Source organism: Piliocolobus tephrosceles, chromosome 13, assembly GCF_002776525.5.
Source record: "Piliocolobus tephrosceles isolate RC106 chromosome 13, ASM277652v3, whole genome shotgun sequence".
Classification (NCBI taxonomy): domain Eukaryota; kingdom Metazoa; phylum Chordata; class Mammalia; order Primates; family Cercopithecidae; genus Piliocolobus; species Piliocolobus tephrosceles.
Window position 1 is genome coordinate 123,251,291 of NC_045446.1, and position 16,404 is coordinate 123,267,694.

The following is a 16,404-nucleotide window of genomic DNA, read 5'->3' on the forward strand; positions in this document are numbered from 1 at the left end:
TTCAGAATCTGAATTGTTTTAAAAGATTCTGGTGGTTGCCCCTGCTTTGCTGACGCGTTTTGTACGTTCTTCCTGATGTGGCGCTGCGAGGGGCGACTTTACCTCGGCGTTGGACAGGTGCGCGGCGTCCCCGCACCGGCCTGCGCCTCTCGAGCAGGAAGACGGCGAACTCTGCGTCGCTCCACACCCTGGGGACCCGCCCCGGCCAGACCCCTCCCCTACCGAGACCTTGTCCCCGCCCCGGCCCCGGCCGAGGCCCCGCCCCCACCAGCCCCGCCCCCGCCAGCCCCCTCCTACCGAGCCCTCGTCTCCGCCCACCAGCCCCGCCCCGCCCCCGACAGAGGCCCCGCCCCGGCCCCGACCAGCCCCGCCCCTGCCTGCGCGAGGCCTAGGGCGGCAGGCGCGGAGTCGCGAGTCCCAGCCAATGAGCGCCGGCGGGCTGGTTGCCCAGGCGACCAGCGCGCGGCTCCGCCCCCTGCGCCGAGGCTCCCGCGCGCGGCTGAGTGCGGACTGGAGTGGGAGCCGGGGTCCCAGCGCGCAGAGAACACGCGATGACCACGTGGAGCCTCCGGCGGAGGCCGGGCCGCATGCTGGGACTTCTGCTGTTGGTCATCTTGGGCTTCCTGGTGCTCCGCAGGTGAGAGAGAGCTTCGCGCAGCACCTGCCGGACCCCACATTCCCCAGTCCTCCGCACCTCGGGTTCTCTCCTCCCGCGACCCGCGAATCCCGAGTTCCTGCGGGGAGCAGTCCCAGCTGCTTCCTTCTGGGAGCTCCCCAATACCCCGAGTTCCCCTGCGGCTCCAGGCACTCCTGCCTCGCGATCCAGGCCTCTGGGCGACACCCGGCGTGCCCTCGGGAGCCGGCGTCTCTGCCCCAGCCGCCCACCCCGCCGCGCCTGTGATGCCCGGGCTCTGCCCCTCGTGGACGGCCGCAGCCCTCCAGCCGTCAGAGCTCGCTCAGACGCACCCCGTCGCGGCCCCGTGCCCACTGCTCCGCGGAAGGCTCCCTCTGCTCTTCCCCCAGGCCCCCCTTTTCCTCCCGAGCCTCTGGGAGGCGCCTTGTTCTGCAGAGGCCGGCGCTTCAGCCTGGCAGCTACGGTCTAGCCGGCTCGCCTGGCAGGGTCATAAGAACAATGTCCGTGGGCCTCCAAGATCCCGGGTCATGATTTATTTGCACAGTTCTAGGACTGATAGGTCGTCTCTCTCCACTTTCCCACCATTCACCTGTTACCAGCTCACTTTCCTCTCCCCTTTTTACAAAATGTTGTTTATGGCAAATGAGTGGTTTCAGTGATACTGTGATTTACCCACAGCCTGTGAAGAAGTTTTCTGGGTGCCGTAGCCCAGAATTTTTCTAAACTGTGCCTATTTTAAGGATTCTACAGCCTTGACCCTATCTTTCAGGTCAGCACTTTCCATATTCAAAACCTCCAGTGGGAAGCCGACTGGCAGTATCGAATGAACTGAACAGTTGGAACTGGTGGCAGGCCCTACCCCGCTCAGCTTTGTCATTTGCTTCTTTTTTATCCCCCTTCTTAGTTTCTCTAAACTTCCCCTGGGAGGTAGGGAAGTTTTTGATGGAGATAAATATCTGGAAGTCTTTTGCGGCCACAAGAACACATTGACAAACTCGATGTTTACACCTTGTCAAGACTTGATTCTTGTTTCTGAGACAGTAAGGACATCATCGTATTGTTTGGGAGAAGGACGTGATTTTCTTCTCATTCTGGGGCCCAGAAAACTTCAGGCATTTCATTTCTCCAGTTGTGCCCAAGATGTTTTCTGTCCTGCCTAACATCTCTAAGCCATTCCTCCCTGAAGATTGGCCCTGGCTCCTGTGGGATGCTCAGCTTTCTCCCTTTGCAAGGCTTATGCAAACCCTGGAAGAATTACTCAGGGCAGCAGCAGCAGATCCTTCTGCATACAGCAGGGTAGCAAGGCGCCCAAGCTGCCAAGAGAAAGTCTAGCAGCTGCAGGCCTGTTGTTGATCAGGGATATAGGAGTCCATGCAGGGAACCCAGGCAGGTCACTATTTGGGGCAGCACTGTGGGCTTGAGATGGGCCGAGTGGCACACCCAAAAAGTCCCCAGGAAAAAGTATGCGAAGGAGGCTGAGTGTTTGCTATTGTTTGGTGGGACAGAGGTGAGGTGTCAGGGAGCTGACCTAGCTGGGAAGAAGCCTGAGCTTCTTTGAGGTGAGGTAACTGTGTCCCCACCTAGGTGGGGTGGCCACACTAGGAGTCAGTCTTGGGCCATTGGAGCTGCGTGGAATATGGCAACAGAGAGTAAAGAGCTGCGACCAAAGGCTGTGAACACAGTTTGACATGCCTAGGAAAGTTGTTTTTCTTGCCACTCCATCCTTCTAGCAGGTAGGACAGAAGCTCAAGGAGCTCTGAACCAAGTTCAGGGCTGTCTCTTTGGATCCTGTGGAATACATGTCTTTTTGGCGGCTTTTTGATTTTTTTCTCCCTCATGGGTATATTCTGCCCAGTTCATCCTGTCTGACTTGGGCTGGACACCAATGATTATGAGTTGCTGTAATATCTCTGGAGGCAGGAGGAGAACATCCTCTTTGTCTTTCTCTCTTCCTGTCTTGCTCCAGCTCTGACTGGGTCATTAACTGAGTGGGAGGTGGGGGCCTCTCCCCGCTGTTACTGGGGAGTGTTGAGGTGGCCAGTGGAATACAGGTCACATGGAAACTGGCCACCAAGTTCACTCTTTGTGGAGCGAGCTGTCCGGAGCAGCCCCTTTCCTGTAGCAGAAGGCAGGTGTTTGGACAGTGGCTGGCATGGGGTGGGGCATGTTTGGCTATAGCTTTTCTTTTTTTTTTCATCAACTTTTCCTTGGGCTGGTTCATGGTCAGTCATAGCTGGTGGGTTACGTCATATCAAAGAGCTAGGATGACCAGGTTGACTTTTGGGGGAGGATTTCAGTCTTAGAATTTTTATTTTTATTTTTTTTTTAAGCTTAAACAGTGGTCTTTCTTAAAAATTACCTTTACTGGAGTTTAATTGTCATGCAAGAGACAGCACATAGTTAACATGTACAATTTGATGCACTTTGACATGTATCTAAATCAGGCTGTGAATCTACCACCACAGTTAAGATTGTGAAACCAGCCACCAGCCCCCAAAGTTTCCATGTCCCTCTCTGTCATCCCTCCCTTCTCCCCCTCCCTGCTCCCCAGCCCCGAGCAACCACTGATCTGTTGCTTTCTGACACAGTATATTGGTTTGCATTTTCTAGTGTTTTATAGAATTGTAATCTTAAAGCATGTTCTCTTTTTTGGTCTGGCTTCTTTCACTCAGCGTATTATTTGAGGTCTGCGATGCATGTATCAGTGTGAACCATGCCTTTGAGCCAGTTGCCTTTCATTCTGTTTCCTATTCCCACTCCATGAACACAAGAATGCCTGCTTGATATTATCTAAAGGCATGGTTCTCATTCATGATTTTTCCTTAATATAAATTACTCACTGAGCAAAAATACACTCAACTCTGCATCTCTCATACCTGAAATTTCAGCTGGGAAAGGTGAGAGAGGGGAAAGCCTTCAGGTGGGCAGCCAGCATCATGCTCCTAAGAGGTAAGTTCATTTCTTCTCTGAGGTCCATCTCACACACTGCCCTGACCTACTGTTTTCTGTATTCCAGACCGCAAAGTCTTCCTATAGAAGGGAAAAGGAGGAGATGTATCAAACTCATTCTCCTGAACAAGGTGGCTAACTTAGCAATGCAGGTCACTTTTTTTTTTTTATGTGAATCATGGCCAGTCCTGTCTTCCCAGCGTACGTGGCCAAATCATGCCTCTCCTCTTGAGCTTCTGGGAGGTAATTGATTTTATGGGCCTTGCCTGTTCTAGGACTCTGCTTGAGGCCTGAGTCGTATTTCATGGAATGTTCAAACTCTTTGAACAGTGTTCCTTTTATCTTGTAGTAGTAAAGTTTTCAGCATTGGGGAGTGTCTCTTTCAGCAGGTGATCACCTGTTGGATACAGGTGGTGAGGGATGTCTGAGCCACCCTGTGCTAGGAAGATCGAGTTGGCTCTGGAATTCTTACAGGACCATGCTAGCCAGCAACAGAAAGAGACCAGAGTTGTCTTGGAGCAGCCATAGTATTGGTATAGGTGTGATTCGGGGGAGGGGCTGGGCTACCAACAAGACTGGGGACAAAGGTCCTTGGCTGCAGAAATAGCAGAAAGTTGATCAAAGGGTTCTTCCCACCTTAAGGTAAGGAAGTAGCAAATGAAATAAAAACATGTAGTCCTTGATGAAGTGATGCAGAGTTCCATGAGGTCATGTCAGACGCTCTTCTGGGAAGAATTCGGGAGATCCTGCAGCTTGAGGAGAAAGGTTTTAGAACATCTGGACCTGAAAAGGACTCTGGGGTCTAGGCACATACTCCCTCCCTCGCCACCATCACACAGCAGAGGCAGGGCTTTTTGGTGTCAATGTTGGGATATTTGCTGCTTCCTCTCCACTCAGTTTTAGATTTTGCTTAAATCTATTGCTCTGGATCTTAAAGACCATATTGAAAAAGAGTTCTCATGGTGTGGAGGTCTCCTGGGATAGAAAGGCAGCAGGTGTTTTTAGAGGCTTCTGCTAATGAGGTAGATATTTCTTGACTGGCGTCTGCCTGTTAGAGACTCCTTGTTGATACTCACAGCTTCTGTTCTTTGACACTTAGCAAAACAGTTAGTGGGCTTGTTCCTTTCAAGCACAGATTGTATTTTTTGCCCTTAAGAAGTTATTTTGTGAGTAGGTAATTTATGAACATGGTAAGTATTCAGAGTGTGAAAGGGAATCAAGTGAAAAGAAACTCCCACTCCTGGCCCCTCGGCTAGGCACCCTTCCCTATGCCCTCTTCATATCAGCCGTTATTACTGATAATGGCTTCTTTCAGAGATATTCTAGCATATACAAGAAGATAGCTACACATATTCTCCTACTTGTCCATTAGACACATAACACACGTTATCCTCCTTGTCCATTAGACACATAATTTATTTCAACAGTCTTCTTTTGATGGACATGGATTGTTTGCAATCTTTAGCTACTGTAAACAAAGTTGCCGCAGATATCTGCTGGATGTATTTCTATAAGTAGAATTGCTGACCGTAGGATAGATTCATTTTAAATCTTGATAGACATTTCGAAAATAGTACATTTTATTTCTGTTGAAATCAGTGTAAAGGAGATTCTGCGTCCAACTCGATAGGGCCAAGTCGATTCTTGAGTCTTGTAAGAACCAGTGCATCTCTTGTATATCTTCGTAGATAAGTCCTATGTGGTGGATTAAAAAAAAACATTTAACATAGTTATGTTTTTCCCTATTTGTGAGATCATTTCATTTAGAGTCTACAAGCATCTCGAAGATCAGGGGCTTCTTATCAAGAGTAGAGGCCTTGTGTTATCCAACAGAGCTTTCACTTCTCTCTGGGTGAGACACAGCCCTTTTCCCGTTTATGATGCTGTCAGTGGTCCCAAAGTACTACAAACGTCACATAATGTTAGAACGCTTTTTGTTGTTGTTATTGTTGTTATGTGGTTGATTAGAGTGAGGGGTTTTTGTTATTTTGCTATTGGATCTCAAGGTTTTGGTCTAGTAAACTCTTCTTCATGTACTCACTTCCTACAGTCTTTAGGAAATATTGCCCTCTGAACCACCAATATTGCTTCTGGGTCAGAGCCCGAATGTGAGGCCAGGGTTCGTGGCTTACCTGCGAGCCCTTCAGAGGAAAAAGCGGAGGAGCTGAGATTGCAGGAGTGCTGTGGACCTCTTGCTGGGGACCTCACATCTCTGCAAAATGCATATACTTGCCTTGGGAATGGCAGGCCTAAGCCTTTGGGCGTATTTAATGCCTCTCCCAGCAAACAGGAGTCCAACACCTTGGGCCCAGACCAAGGAGCACATATAGAAAGCTAGGCCAGACACAGGGACCAACTTCCATTTCCCTGAGGCTGAAGTTCTTGGAGCCCGGGGATTGGTCCAAGAGGCAATATTCTGGAGTAGAGTCGTTAAGGGCACCATCTGGGCCAAAGAGTGCATAGTTCCTTCTTCAGGCCCTCAAATTCTTTTGCTGAGGGTGGAGAGAACATGGCTGAAGACTGCTGGGACCAAAATATCCCCAAACAGACAGTTTGGGGCAGCAGGATGTCCAAGGAAGTTGAGCCTCATGGGAGCCTAGAACGGAACCAGAATCTTGAGAGTGATGAAAGGAAGCCTGCACTGAAGACGGATCCAAGTGAGGGATCCCCGTGTGGTTGATGTCTGTGGGCAGCTGAACACTTACAGTCAGACGGTGGTCTCGGGGGGCCACTTGGAGGAGGGTGGACGGGAGTGTTTTCTTGGTCCGGGTCTTCATGGAATGCCCTGGTTTTGGGTTCAGTTGACCCTCCGTTTAGGGCCCTAATAGGGCCACAGTACGCCTAAAAATTGAATTTGTAAGCTATCATCTCAGATGAACAAGCATGTGAACACATTATGTTATAGTGTCAAAATAACCAGCCTTTGGGGCCGACAAGGACTTATGTTCTGGGAATCAAAGGACAATGATTGCAGTTCCTGACTCGGATGCCAGCTTGCGTATGCCCATGGCCAGCCTCGGACTGCGTGAGTGCTGCCTGGTCTCTGCTGGCAGTCATCATACGCCAGATGTTCATGGCGCTGTCTCTGCTGTGCCCAGCTGCATGGATCCTGGCCCATCTGTGTCTGGTCATACTCTGCACGGCAGACCAGAAAGAGATGACTGTGACCCCAGTGAGGCCTCCCAGCCCTACCATGACCCCGGTTCCTGATGAGTGTTTGCAGGATTGACGGGTGATGCAGGGATGCCCGCTGGCATGGCAGGATGCATTTCAAGCCTGGCACACCTCGTTCAAGGAGATCCTTTCTGGTGGTGACTGGATCTGGCTCACCTCCCGCCCAGCCGCCCTGCAAGATCCCTTCTGAAACTTGACAGCCAGTCGCATTCCCAGAAAGAGGTGGTGACCTTGTCACCTGCTCATCTGCCGTTTTCCATCCACTCACATTTTTACTACACCCAGAATCTCCTGACTGCTGGGGCCTGCCCTGTACCCTTCATCCTCAGGACCCACCTCACCAGTCAAGGAAAAATTGCTCCAGAGGGCTCCACCTCCCCCTGCTTCCTCGCCATGGGGCACAGCAGAACTTGGTACCTATGTCCTCTGCTTCAGGTTTCCATTGCAACCAGTTTTTGTGTCTGCAGCTTGCACAGTCTTCAGCACAAATGATGCCTGCCCCTTTTCCACTTGCCAAAAGGGAATTGGTGAGGATGGGCTGCAGAGGTCTTGTTATGTTGTACGAGGCCCCATCAGAGGTCCTGATGTGCCTGCCTTCCTCCAGGAACCTCACCTTGGACCATGACCACGGCCACCCTCTCCGTACAGGTGGAGGAGCAGAGCCTGACTCTGAGTAGAGCAGACCTGGGCACTGAGCACTGAATTCAGGCCGGTGGCTGTCCAGACTCTTCTAAGGTGGAAAAACCACTTTGTGTAAATGAAGCCAAGATAAACAGGCGACAGAAATTTCAGGAGAAAATGTTAACATAAGCTGCAGTTCAAAAGAAGGCAGGTGTTCCTGGTTTCATCAAGTAAAGGTCCATCATGGATGAACTGCTCCCCAAGAAAAGTGACGGAAACACGCTGAGCTTCCTTAGGATTTGGTTAGCTCCTTGGTATCAAGCCTAATTTAGGAGTAAAGTCTTGCTGACCTTTAAACCAACCAACTCTAACTACACAGTTGATATTTTCTTTATTTTATTATTACTGAGTTACTCAGGAAATTATGGGGTTATTTTCCATCTTATGATTATTAGTATTAATGATCGTTATTAGTGTTAATAACCGTTTACACGCTTCATTGTTTATGAGGCTCTAACTTGCATGGTCTCATTTACTGGCAGTGAATTCCTTGGAGAAACCCAACACGTATCATCCTCATTTTCTTGGTGAATTCATCCCTTTTAGTAACGTATTGACAACTTGTCCAGTAACCCACCAGGAAATTCCCAGGAAGAAACGGTTGAATTCTCCAGAATTTGGAATTGGATAACAGCTAGATTGTTTTTTGTTTTTGTTGTTTATTTCATTCCTCTTGATATGCACTGAGAAGAATGTTTTGTTCTAAAAATATAGAAAATTGTGTGTTACAAAGACACTAGCAAAGACAAGCTCTATCCAGGGAGGGAGTCTATGTAGTGTCAAAGGAGAAGATGCAGATTGGGCTTCTGAGGCTGTAACCTTGGGATTGGTTAGGATGCGGATTTTGATTTAGTCAGTCTCAAGTAAGGCTTAAGGTTTATGCATTTCTGACAAGCTGCAGATGAAGACCTGGAAATCTGGTTGGTGGATAGAAGTTGCTGAAGCGGGATGCCGCTTTCCAGCTATCTGCACTTTGAGTCAGGCGGCTGTGACCCTGAGGGAGTTCAGAGGCATTGCTGCCTGCAGACCACACCTGGAGAAGTCAGCCCAGAAGGAGGTTTTCTGCTCCTTAGTCATCAGCTAATCAAGGGGACAGGTTAGGGTGTTACTAGCAGGGACTGTGTTGGAATGTCGGTCACAGAGAGGCTTTTCCAACCCTGACTACACCTCTGCATTTAGCAGGGTGGGGAGTGGAGGCTCTCGCACCCATAAATAGATGTTAGGATAAGTAATGTGTGCTTTAATAAGAATTGGAGATTGCACTTTTGAAGTTCTGGCTGGAGAATAAGGTTTGGTACCTGGTGGAGCGATTGCTAAGTTGTGTTGTCACTGTCTTTAAAAACAGTGTATTTTGTGTGTGTGCATGTGCGTGTGTGTGTGTATTTTCATCACCAGATTGTCAAAATGCCCCTGTTTTTAAGAAAATAGTCTGTCCATCCAGTTCTTCCTCATTCTGGCCTGAGGTGAGCCCAGCATGTGCCTCTGAGGCAACCAGGGGGAGAACCTGTGTTGTGGTGGGCAGGTGAGTCTGGTGAGTCCCTGAGGCAGGGAGGGCTGAGCAGGAGGCAGGGTGTGTGCTTTGGAGCAGGTGTGGCCTGAGCAGTTGCGAGCCTGTAGGCAAAGCAAAGTGCCTGGTGAGCAGAGCAGGGGACACCAAGGGAAGGCCTGGACGGTGGCCCAGAGGGGCCCGAGGCCTTGTCTTAGCAGTCCAGGGCTTCATCTGCAAGGATGTAGGCCAGCAGAGTTTCTGGGAAAGGGCAGATTGCACATATTTTCAGCTTTGCAGGCCATGCAGTCTCTATTGCAAGTACTCAACTGTAAAAAAGCAGCTGTATGTAGATGGTGTGGCTGTGTGCCAATACAACGATTTACGAACACTGAAGTTCATATAAATTTTTATGTGTCCCAAAATATTATGCTTTTGATTTTTTTTCAACCACTTAAAAATGTGAAAGCTCTCCTTAGCTTGCAGGCTGCACAAAGACAGATGGCAGGCTGGATTTGATCCGAGGCCCAAGTTGACCCACCTGTGGCATACAGGCTGTGTTGGTCTAATAGGATCTCAGTGTACAGAATCTTTTGTGGTCAAATTTTAGAAATTGTAATAAGATGGCTTGGCACAAAGTCTAGCACCTAAACTATGTACCACAATGGGAAGAATGGAGAAGTTGAGATTATTCCACATTAGGGACATAAAACCCACTTGTGGATATTCTCTCTAAAGTTTTCTCTTTGGAGAAAAATGTGTGGTGAATAGGTTCCCATAGCTCTCTAATATGCAAACATATGCTATAATAAATTGATTTCAGATAGAGATAAGACTCTTCGGCTCACAGCAGAGTGCTGCATTTCTCCGGGACCCTCGCAGCAGCCTTTCTGAGCGGCTGGGACAGGCATTAGCCTGTTGTACAGAGGAAGAAGCTCCTGCCCACAGAACTGGTGTCACTAACCCGAGGCAACAGTTCTGCCAAGCTGGGGGCCAGGATTCATGTCGGGTCTTCCTGTTCCGGCTGGTGTTTCTGTTTTCACTCTCTCATACAGTCCTTTGGAAGAACTGTGTCCTAAAATGTCATTTGCAAGCCATTTACTAGAACATGGAAGTTTTCTCTTCAGAGAAAGAAGAGTGTGGTGAGCAGATCCCTAGGTTGCCCAGGATGAAATGACCCTTTCATCTGTAGCAGCAGAACTCTAGTCCTGGAGCTTTGATGGGAGTTCTAAGGCCTGGGGGCTGTGAGAAGTAGGAAGGAGTAGGTAAAAAAGCACATTTCTTTGCCTGAGAGTGGCCCCAGACAAAATTCCCAAGAGGCTGGCCATGTCCAAGCTGTCTTCTGTCCTGTGGGCCCCCTGCCCCTCCCCGTCTCTGGCCATCTGGGCCCTCCCGCTTGCCCCATCCCTCTGTGACACGCAGCTAAGGGGGCATCTTGTGCAGTGGGCCCGGCTGGCCACCGCCTGCTAGTGTCAGGGCAGGAGCGAGCCCCGATGAGGACAAAGGCACAGCCAACACCGGCTCCTGCCCCAGACTCAGCCCCCACCTTTCATGAACTTCCTGACCTGAAATGTGGGTCTCCCCAGCTTCTCTCAGGGCTTTCGGGAGACAGGGTGGGAAGGAGACCCACCCAGCAGCACCGAGTCACTGGGACCCACCTGAGGGGCTCCCTGGGGCCGACCCCAAGAGATGCCAAGGGAGCTTTCTCACGGCCTGAAGCCTTCGAAGCCTTCCCGTGGGGGACTCTGCTCTAGCTGGGCCATCTCTTGGCGGGCCACGATCTTCAGAAAATGATGAAGACCTGGAATCGGGTGGATGGAAGGACGCCGCTAACGCAGACCCTCTTTCCAGGTCTCTGCTCCTGGAGTCCGGCGGCTGCCACCGTGCCGGGGCTCGGAGGTACCCTGTGAAGCTGCTGCTGCTTTCGCGTTCAGCGCGTGGCCACGGCGCTGGCCATGGTGCAACCGCGCGCCCGCCCGGCCCCAGTAGCAGCCTCCCGGGGCCTGACGCTGGCCCGCTCCTGTTAGCCCGCGAGCCCTCATGCCGAGTGCTGTTTCTCTTGCTCCTGGCTGCAGCCTCGGCTTGCCCTTGCCCTGCCGCGGTGCCCCGCGCTGCAGACAGACCCCTCCCAAGGTTTGGCTGAGGCGGAGGGGGGAGCTTTTCCCAGCCACCTGGACGCAGGCCCTCTTAGGAAAGAAATGCCGAGGACCTGTGAAGGGGCGAGGAAGCTGATCTCTGCACCCCGGCCCCTGCGGCCTGGAGCCTCTGGGCTCCAGAATGCCTCTGTCTTTGCAGGTTGGACTGGAGCACCCTGGTCCCTCTGTGGCTCCGCCATCGGCAGCTGGGGCTGCAGGCCAAGGGCTGGAACTTCATGCTGGAGGATTCCACCTTCTGGATCTTCGGGGGCTCCGTCCACTATTTCCGTGTGCCCAGGGAGTACTGGAAGGACCGCTTGTTGAAGATGAAGGCCTGTGGCTTGAACACCCTCACCACGTAGGTACTACCCCCGTCCCCCGCGGAGCCTGGTTCCTAAGCAGGGCGCCTGGTGTCTGCATGCGAAAGAATATAAGAGGAAGCAGCCCAGGTCCTCTGCCCAGGGCGGGAGAGCCAGGGTCTCCCTGCTCCTCCCCACCAAGAGCTCCTGACTCCTGGGCGTGAAGGGACATGAAATGGATGTAAGGTCTAGAGGAACCGAAGTAGCAATGTCGCACAAAAGAGTATAGTGAAGGAGGTGAGTGCAGACTGAGGAGGTGATTCGCTGCCAGGGAATCATTCTCTTTCACAAGCAGTCTTCCCACTTCCAGTTCATACAGCCGGTGAACGGCGTCTTCTTGAGAAGAGCTGCCCGAGGGGCGCTCTGGCCCCGGTTTTCAGCACTCTTCTTGGGCAGTGGTTGTCATCTCAGCCTCTGTTGTGATGATTGGCACATGGTAGGCACACAATAAAATACTGAATTTGCAAATCATTTATAAAATGTGCTCAGTTGTGAATAACCTGGATCTTTCATGGGTTTCCCCTGCAAATTGCCAACAGATACTTGACTCTTAAGTCTATGAAATAAAGGGAGTGGTCAGGCTGGATTATTCCATGTTTAGGCAAAAATACGTGATTACAAATCAAGGAGATGGCTTTTCATGGGTGGTTGATGAACTGATTTTGAAGACAGTTCCTTAAAGAGTTACAGAAACGTGCTGAGCCTTGACAGCTCCTGAAGGTTGTGGGAGTGCAGCAGGCTTAGCACTCGGCCCCACGGAAGCAGCACCGACGACGTTTGCTGAAAGGCAGAACTCGTGTGTCTGAGTTGGAAGCCAGGCAGCCTCTCCTCCTTCCCCTGGGAATATTCTTTGTAGTGGGCAGAGGCTCTGCTGAAGCCAGTGGTGGGGTGGGGCTGGGAGAAGAGCAGTTGTCATCGCGGTGTCATCCACGAGTCGTCCCTTCCGCCTCTCGAGTTGAGCCTGTCCAGGAGCCTGCTCTGTCCCTTGTCCTGTCTTCAGAGTTGGAAGCTTCATTCTGTTGCACGTTTTGGAGTTCTGGGTGCTTCAGTAAATGTAGGGTGATCACTGAGCTTTCCTCTTACTCCTTGTAGCTGTTTTTCTGATAAAGTTACATTTTCTTCTCCAGTGGGGCGTGGGCATGGTAAGCTAACTGGGGTCAGAGCGCCTGACCTTTTGCTTAGCAGGTCTGTGCTTCGTCCAGATCTTGTTGATGCAGAGGGAAGAGGGCTTGCCCTCGATTCTGGTCCCTAGATCCATTCACTTAGTTCTTGGTTCCAGTCCTAAAATCATGAAGAAACATACCTTTAGCCATCATATTGGATTTTTGGGATAAAGAAGGTAATGTGGGAGATGAAGTGGAATGAGTAACACGCTCTAGCCTATAATTATCATTTCTGTTGCAGCTATGTTCCGTGGAACCTGCATGAGCCAGAAAGAGGCAAATTTGACTTCTCTGGGAACCTGGACCTGGAGTAGGTGGTGTTGCTGCTTCTGTGAACTGGCCGGGGCAGGGGCAGAGAGGTGGTTACTTGGGGATGGATTAGCAACCAAAGAGAACCAGGGAGGGACCTGGGTCTGGAGCCCTGTTCTAGGACTGTGAGAGGCCCTGCACCCAGGGCCCAGACACTCCTCAGCTGTGACCTGTCACCCAGAGGGGCTGGGCCTGCAGCTTCTGGGCCCCACCTCTCCGTTGCAGCCCAGAGGGGCAAAAGACCCCGGGAGCCCCCCGACTCTGCATGGGGTCCGGCTGCCTGGGCTGGGGCAGGGCGGCCCCTCTAGGCTAGCAAGGCTGTTGGGTCAGGTTCACTGTTAAGACCTCTGTGCCCTGGCTGTCAACCTTCCTCCTCAGGCCCCCAGTGGGGCTGTGCAGAGGCTCTGAGGCTGGGACCAGCTCAGGCCACCACCCTGATGTGGGAGTCCCAGCTCTTCGGGGATGGGGCCGAGCTGTCCCTTCGCCCCACCAGGCAGCTCCTCCACCCTGTGACGTGTGTGGCCCCCACCCGGCCTTATCCTGGGCCGTCATGGGAGGGGCTGACGATGTGGACATCCCTAGGGCCTTCGTCCTGATGGCTGCGGAGATCGGGCTGTGGGTGATTCTGCGTCCAGGCCCCTACATCTGCAGTGAGATGGACCTCGGGGGCTTGCCCAGGTAAGTGGGGCTGTGAAGGGCCCTGGGTGCTGTTGCAAAAAGCTCATAGACGTAAGTCTAGTTTTGTTTCCGTGTTCCAGTTCCCGTTCTGTACGGAATTTCCGTGTTCCAGTTCCCGTTCTGTACGGAATTTCCGTGTTCCAGTTCCCGTTCTGTATGGAATTTCCGTGTTCCAGTTCCCGTTCTGTATGGAATTTCCGTGTTCCAGTTCCCGTTCTGTACGGAATTTCCGTGTTCCCGTTCCCGTTCTGTACGGAATTTCCTTTTCAGGAAAAGCAGCACCCAGAGGGGTCACGTTCAGCGATGCTGCAGTGAGTGCCTTTGCGGAGCCTTGCATGAGCTGCTTGTGTGACAGGCAGCAGCAGGGCTGGCCCTCCTGGCATCTCGTATTTCAGGGCTCTGCTGTGGAGCTGGGAGCCCTGGCACATCATTCACCTGCTTGTTTACAGTATGGAAAGAATCAGACCTTCCCTGTCTGTTTCTTTGTTTTTTGAGACGGAGTCTTGCTCTGGTGCCCAGGCTGGAATGCAGTGGCATGATCTTGGCTTATTGCAAGCTCCGCCTCCCGGGTTCAAGCGATTCTCCTGCCTCAGCTTCCCGAGTAGCTAGGGTTACAGGTGTGCCACCACGCCCAGCTAATATTTATATTTTTAGTAGAGACAGGGTTTCACCTTGTTAGCCAGGCTGGTCTGGAGCTCCTGACCTCGTGATCTGCCCACCTCGGCCTCCCAAAGTGCTGGGATTACAGGCGTGAGCCACCGTGCCAGGCCTTCCCTATCTCTTTCTTAGGAATGTTTCCAAGCATATTTTGAAAAGTCCAAGTATTTTGATAAAGTATAAGAGAAACAAATTCTTGTTATGGTTTTGTCTTCATATCTCGGCCCACATGTGTCATCTTCCCAGTGGCAGTCTTGGCTGAGGTTGTTATTCTGTGGTTGGAGTGAAAATCTGGACAGGGATCAGCTGGGACTTCATTCATTCCTCATCCTCAACATTGTGGCCTTTAAGATTTTCTTGTTAACAGGCGTAACCTTTCCCAGCCTCCCAGTGTGCCAGGTGGTTAGACGCAGACGGCCTCAGGGAAGAGGCCGATCCTTGTCCCCAGCCCTCTCCCCTTCCCCGGGGAGCCCTGGGCTTGCTGCACGACCTGCCCTTCCCTCCAAGGCATAGCTTCTGTCTCCACTACCCGGGGTCACTTCTCAGGCACTCATCCATTCAGCCTGGTAGGCTCGCCCTTGACACGGACACAGCCAGGGCAGCCTCTCCAGTCCCTGCGGATTAGAAAGCTGCGTGCCACCGTCAGCGATTCCCTCGGCTTAGCCAGGGCCGGGGACAGGAGGACGAAGGGTTTAACAGTCTTAACTTAGAAGCAGCGGGGAGCTGTGGCACTCAGACTGCCCTCTCCCACCCCGCCCATGTGGCACCTGCCCATGCATGAGAGGGGCATGTGGGCACACCTGCTGAGGGGGAGTCCGGGCAGGAGTGAGAAAGCTAACCTGTCAGGTGGGGTTAGACTGTGGGAGTGTCGGACTAGAGGAACCCGCTCTCTCCTCACCCATTGTTTTACCCACAGAAATGGAATAATTTCCTGACCCTGTTTAGGTCTTCCAGACCAGGGCAAGAGGAGCCTCAGAGCCTTTTGTTAGAAAATATAAGCGTCTTCTCAGAACCTGAAGTGAGGAAGCCCTGACTCCTGCTTTGGAACCAATCCATGCTGCTGTGTTCCCCTGGGGAGCTTGGGATCACAGCAACACGGTGGAAGGAGAATTCAGCTCTTGCTCACCTGCCGCTCTGGGCTGAGCTCTGCACAGCCCACACCACTGATGCCAAGGCATTAGCCGTGTTGGCAAGGATGGGGGCTGCCTCCTGCTCGGCCCCTCGCAGTCTCGGTCAGGCTTGTTTTTTGGGGTGACGCTAGAAGGTTGTGTCTCCTCCTTCCACAGCCTCGGTGATTCCTAACCCTTTTGGCTTCACTCTTTGTGATGGGACCGTAGAGCAAGTTCTCGGAAACTAGGCCTGGAGTCTGTGAAAAGCTCTTCTCACTGCTGCAGCCAGGCCCTGTAGCTGTGGAGCTGGAAATGAACTTCCGCCAGGCTGTGTCCCTGGGGAGGGAAGCTGCAGGAGTGCGGTGGGTGCTCCCCCCAGAATCAGTTTGCATAGGCTCCCCACTTCTGGGCTGAGTGGGGTGGAGGAGGTCACAGGTCATTCCGGAGCCCTGTGGGGCCTCTTTCTTCTCACGGCACCAGCAGCCTGCTCCCAGCAAACCCACCGTGACACTAACATCCTTCCTTCCCCCTTTATCCTTCAAGCTGGCTGCTCCAAGACCCTGGCATGAGGCTGAGGACGACTTACAAGGGCTTCACCGAAGCCGTGGACCTTTATTTTGACCACCTGATGTCCAGGGTGGTGCCGCTCCAGGTACAAGTAAATGAGGCTGTCTTTGATCTTGGCCTGTCTTCCTCTAGGTAGTGGATCATCCTTGGTTAGTTCTCAGACCAAGGGTCCTCCCGTGTTTTTAAACACAGGGACAGGTTCTTCCCCACTGCCTGAAACTGATAACCGAGGGGCTTGCAATAGTTGTCTTTCGAAAGATCTGTGCATTTCAGTGTTGTCTCACTTGGGTGTGTTACTGAAAGGACAGACAGATGTAAGGGCTCACATTGCCACATACGGCACTGGAGAGACAGGGATACCGTGATAGCCGGGAACACCCATCCACCGGCGTCTCCATGGTTCCGGAGAGACAGGGATGAGGTGATAGCCGGGAACACCCATCCATCTGCCAGTGCCCAGTAGCACTGTGGCTCAGTGTCCCAGTAGCACTGTGGCTCAGTGT

At 52.0% G+C, this 16,404-nt stretch overlaps 1 protein-coding gene across 1 annotated transcript in view; it reads left to right on the forward strand.

Annotated features, from left to right (window-relative positions):
* Positions 1-403: 403 nt before the first annotated feature.
* The window catches only part of GLB1L2 (galactosidase beta 1 like 2), a 44,099-nt gene continuing 28,098 nt past the window's right edge, over positions 404-16,404 (forward strand). The window contains exons 1-5 of the mRNA XM_023185853.2: positions 404-637; positions 11,220-11,417; positions 12,823-12,891; positions 13,473-13,568; positions 15,878-15,986. Coding sequence (XP_023041621.1) covers positions 552-637; positions 11,220-11,417; positions 12,823-12,891; positions 13,473-13,568; positions 15,878-15,986 — 558 coding nt within the window. The 5' untranslated portion in view covers positions 404-551. The remainder of the gene's footprint in view (positions 638-11,219; positions 11,418-12,822; positions 12,892-13,472; positions 13,569-15,877; positions 15,987-16,404) is intronic.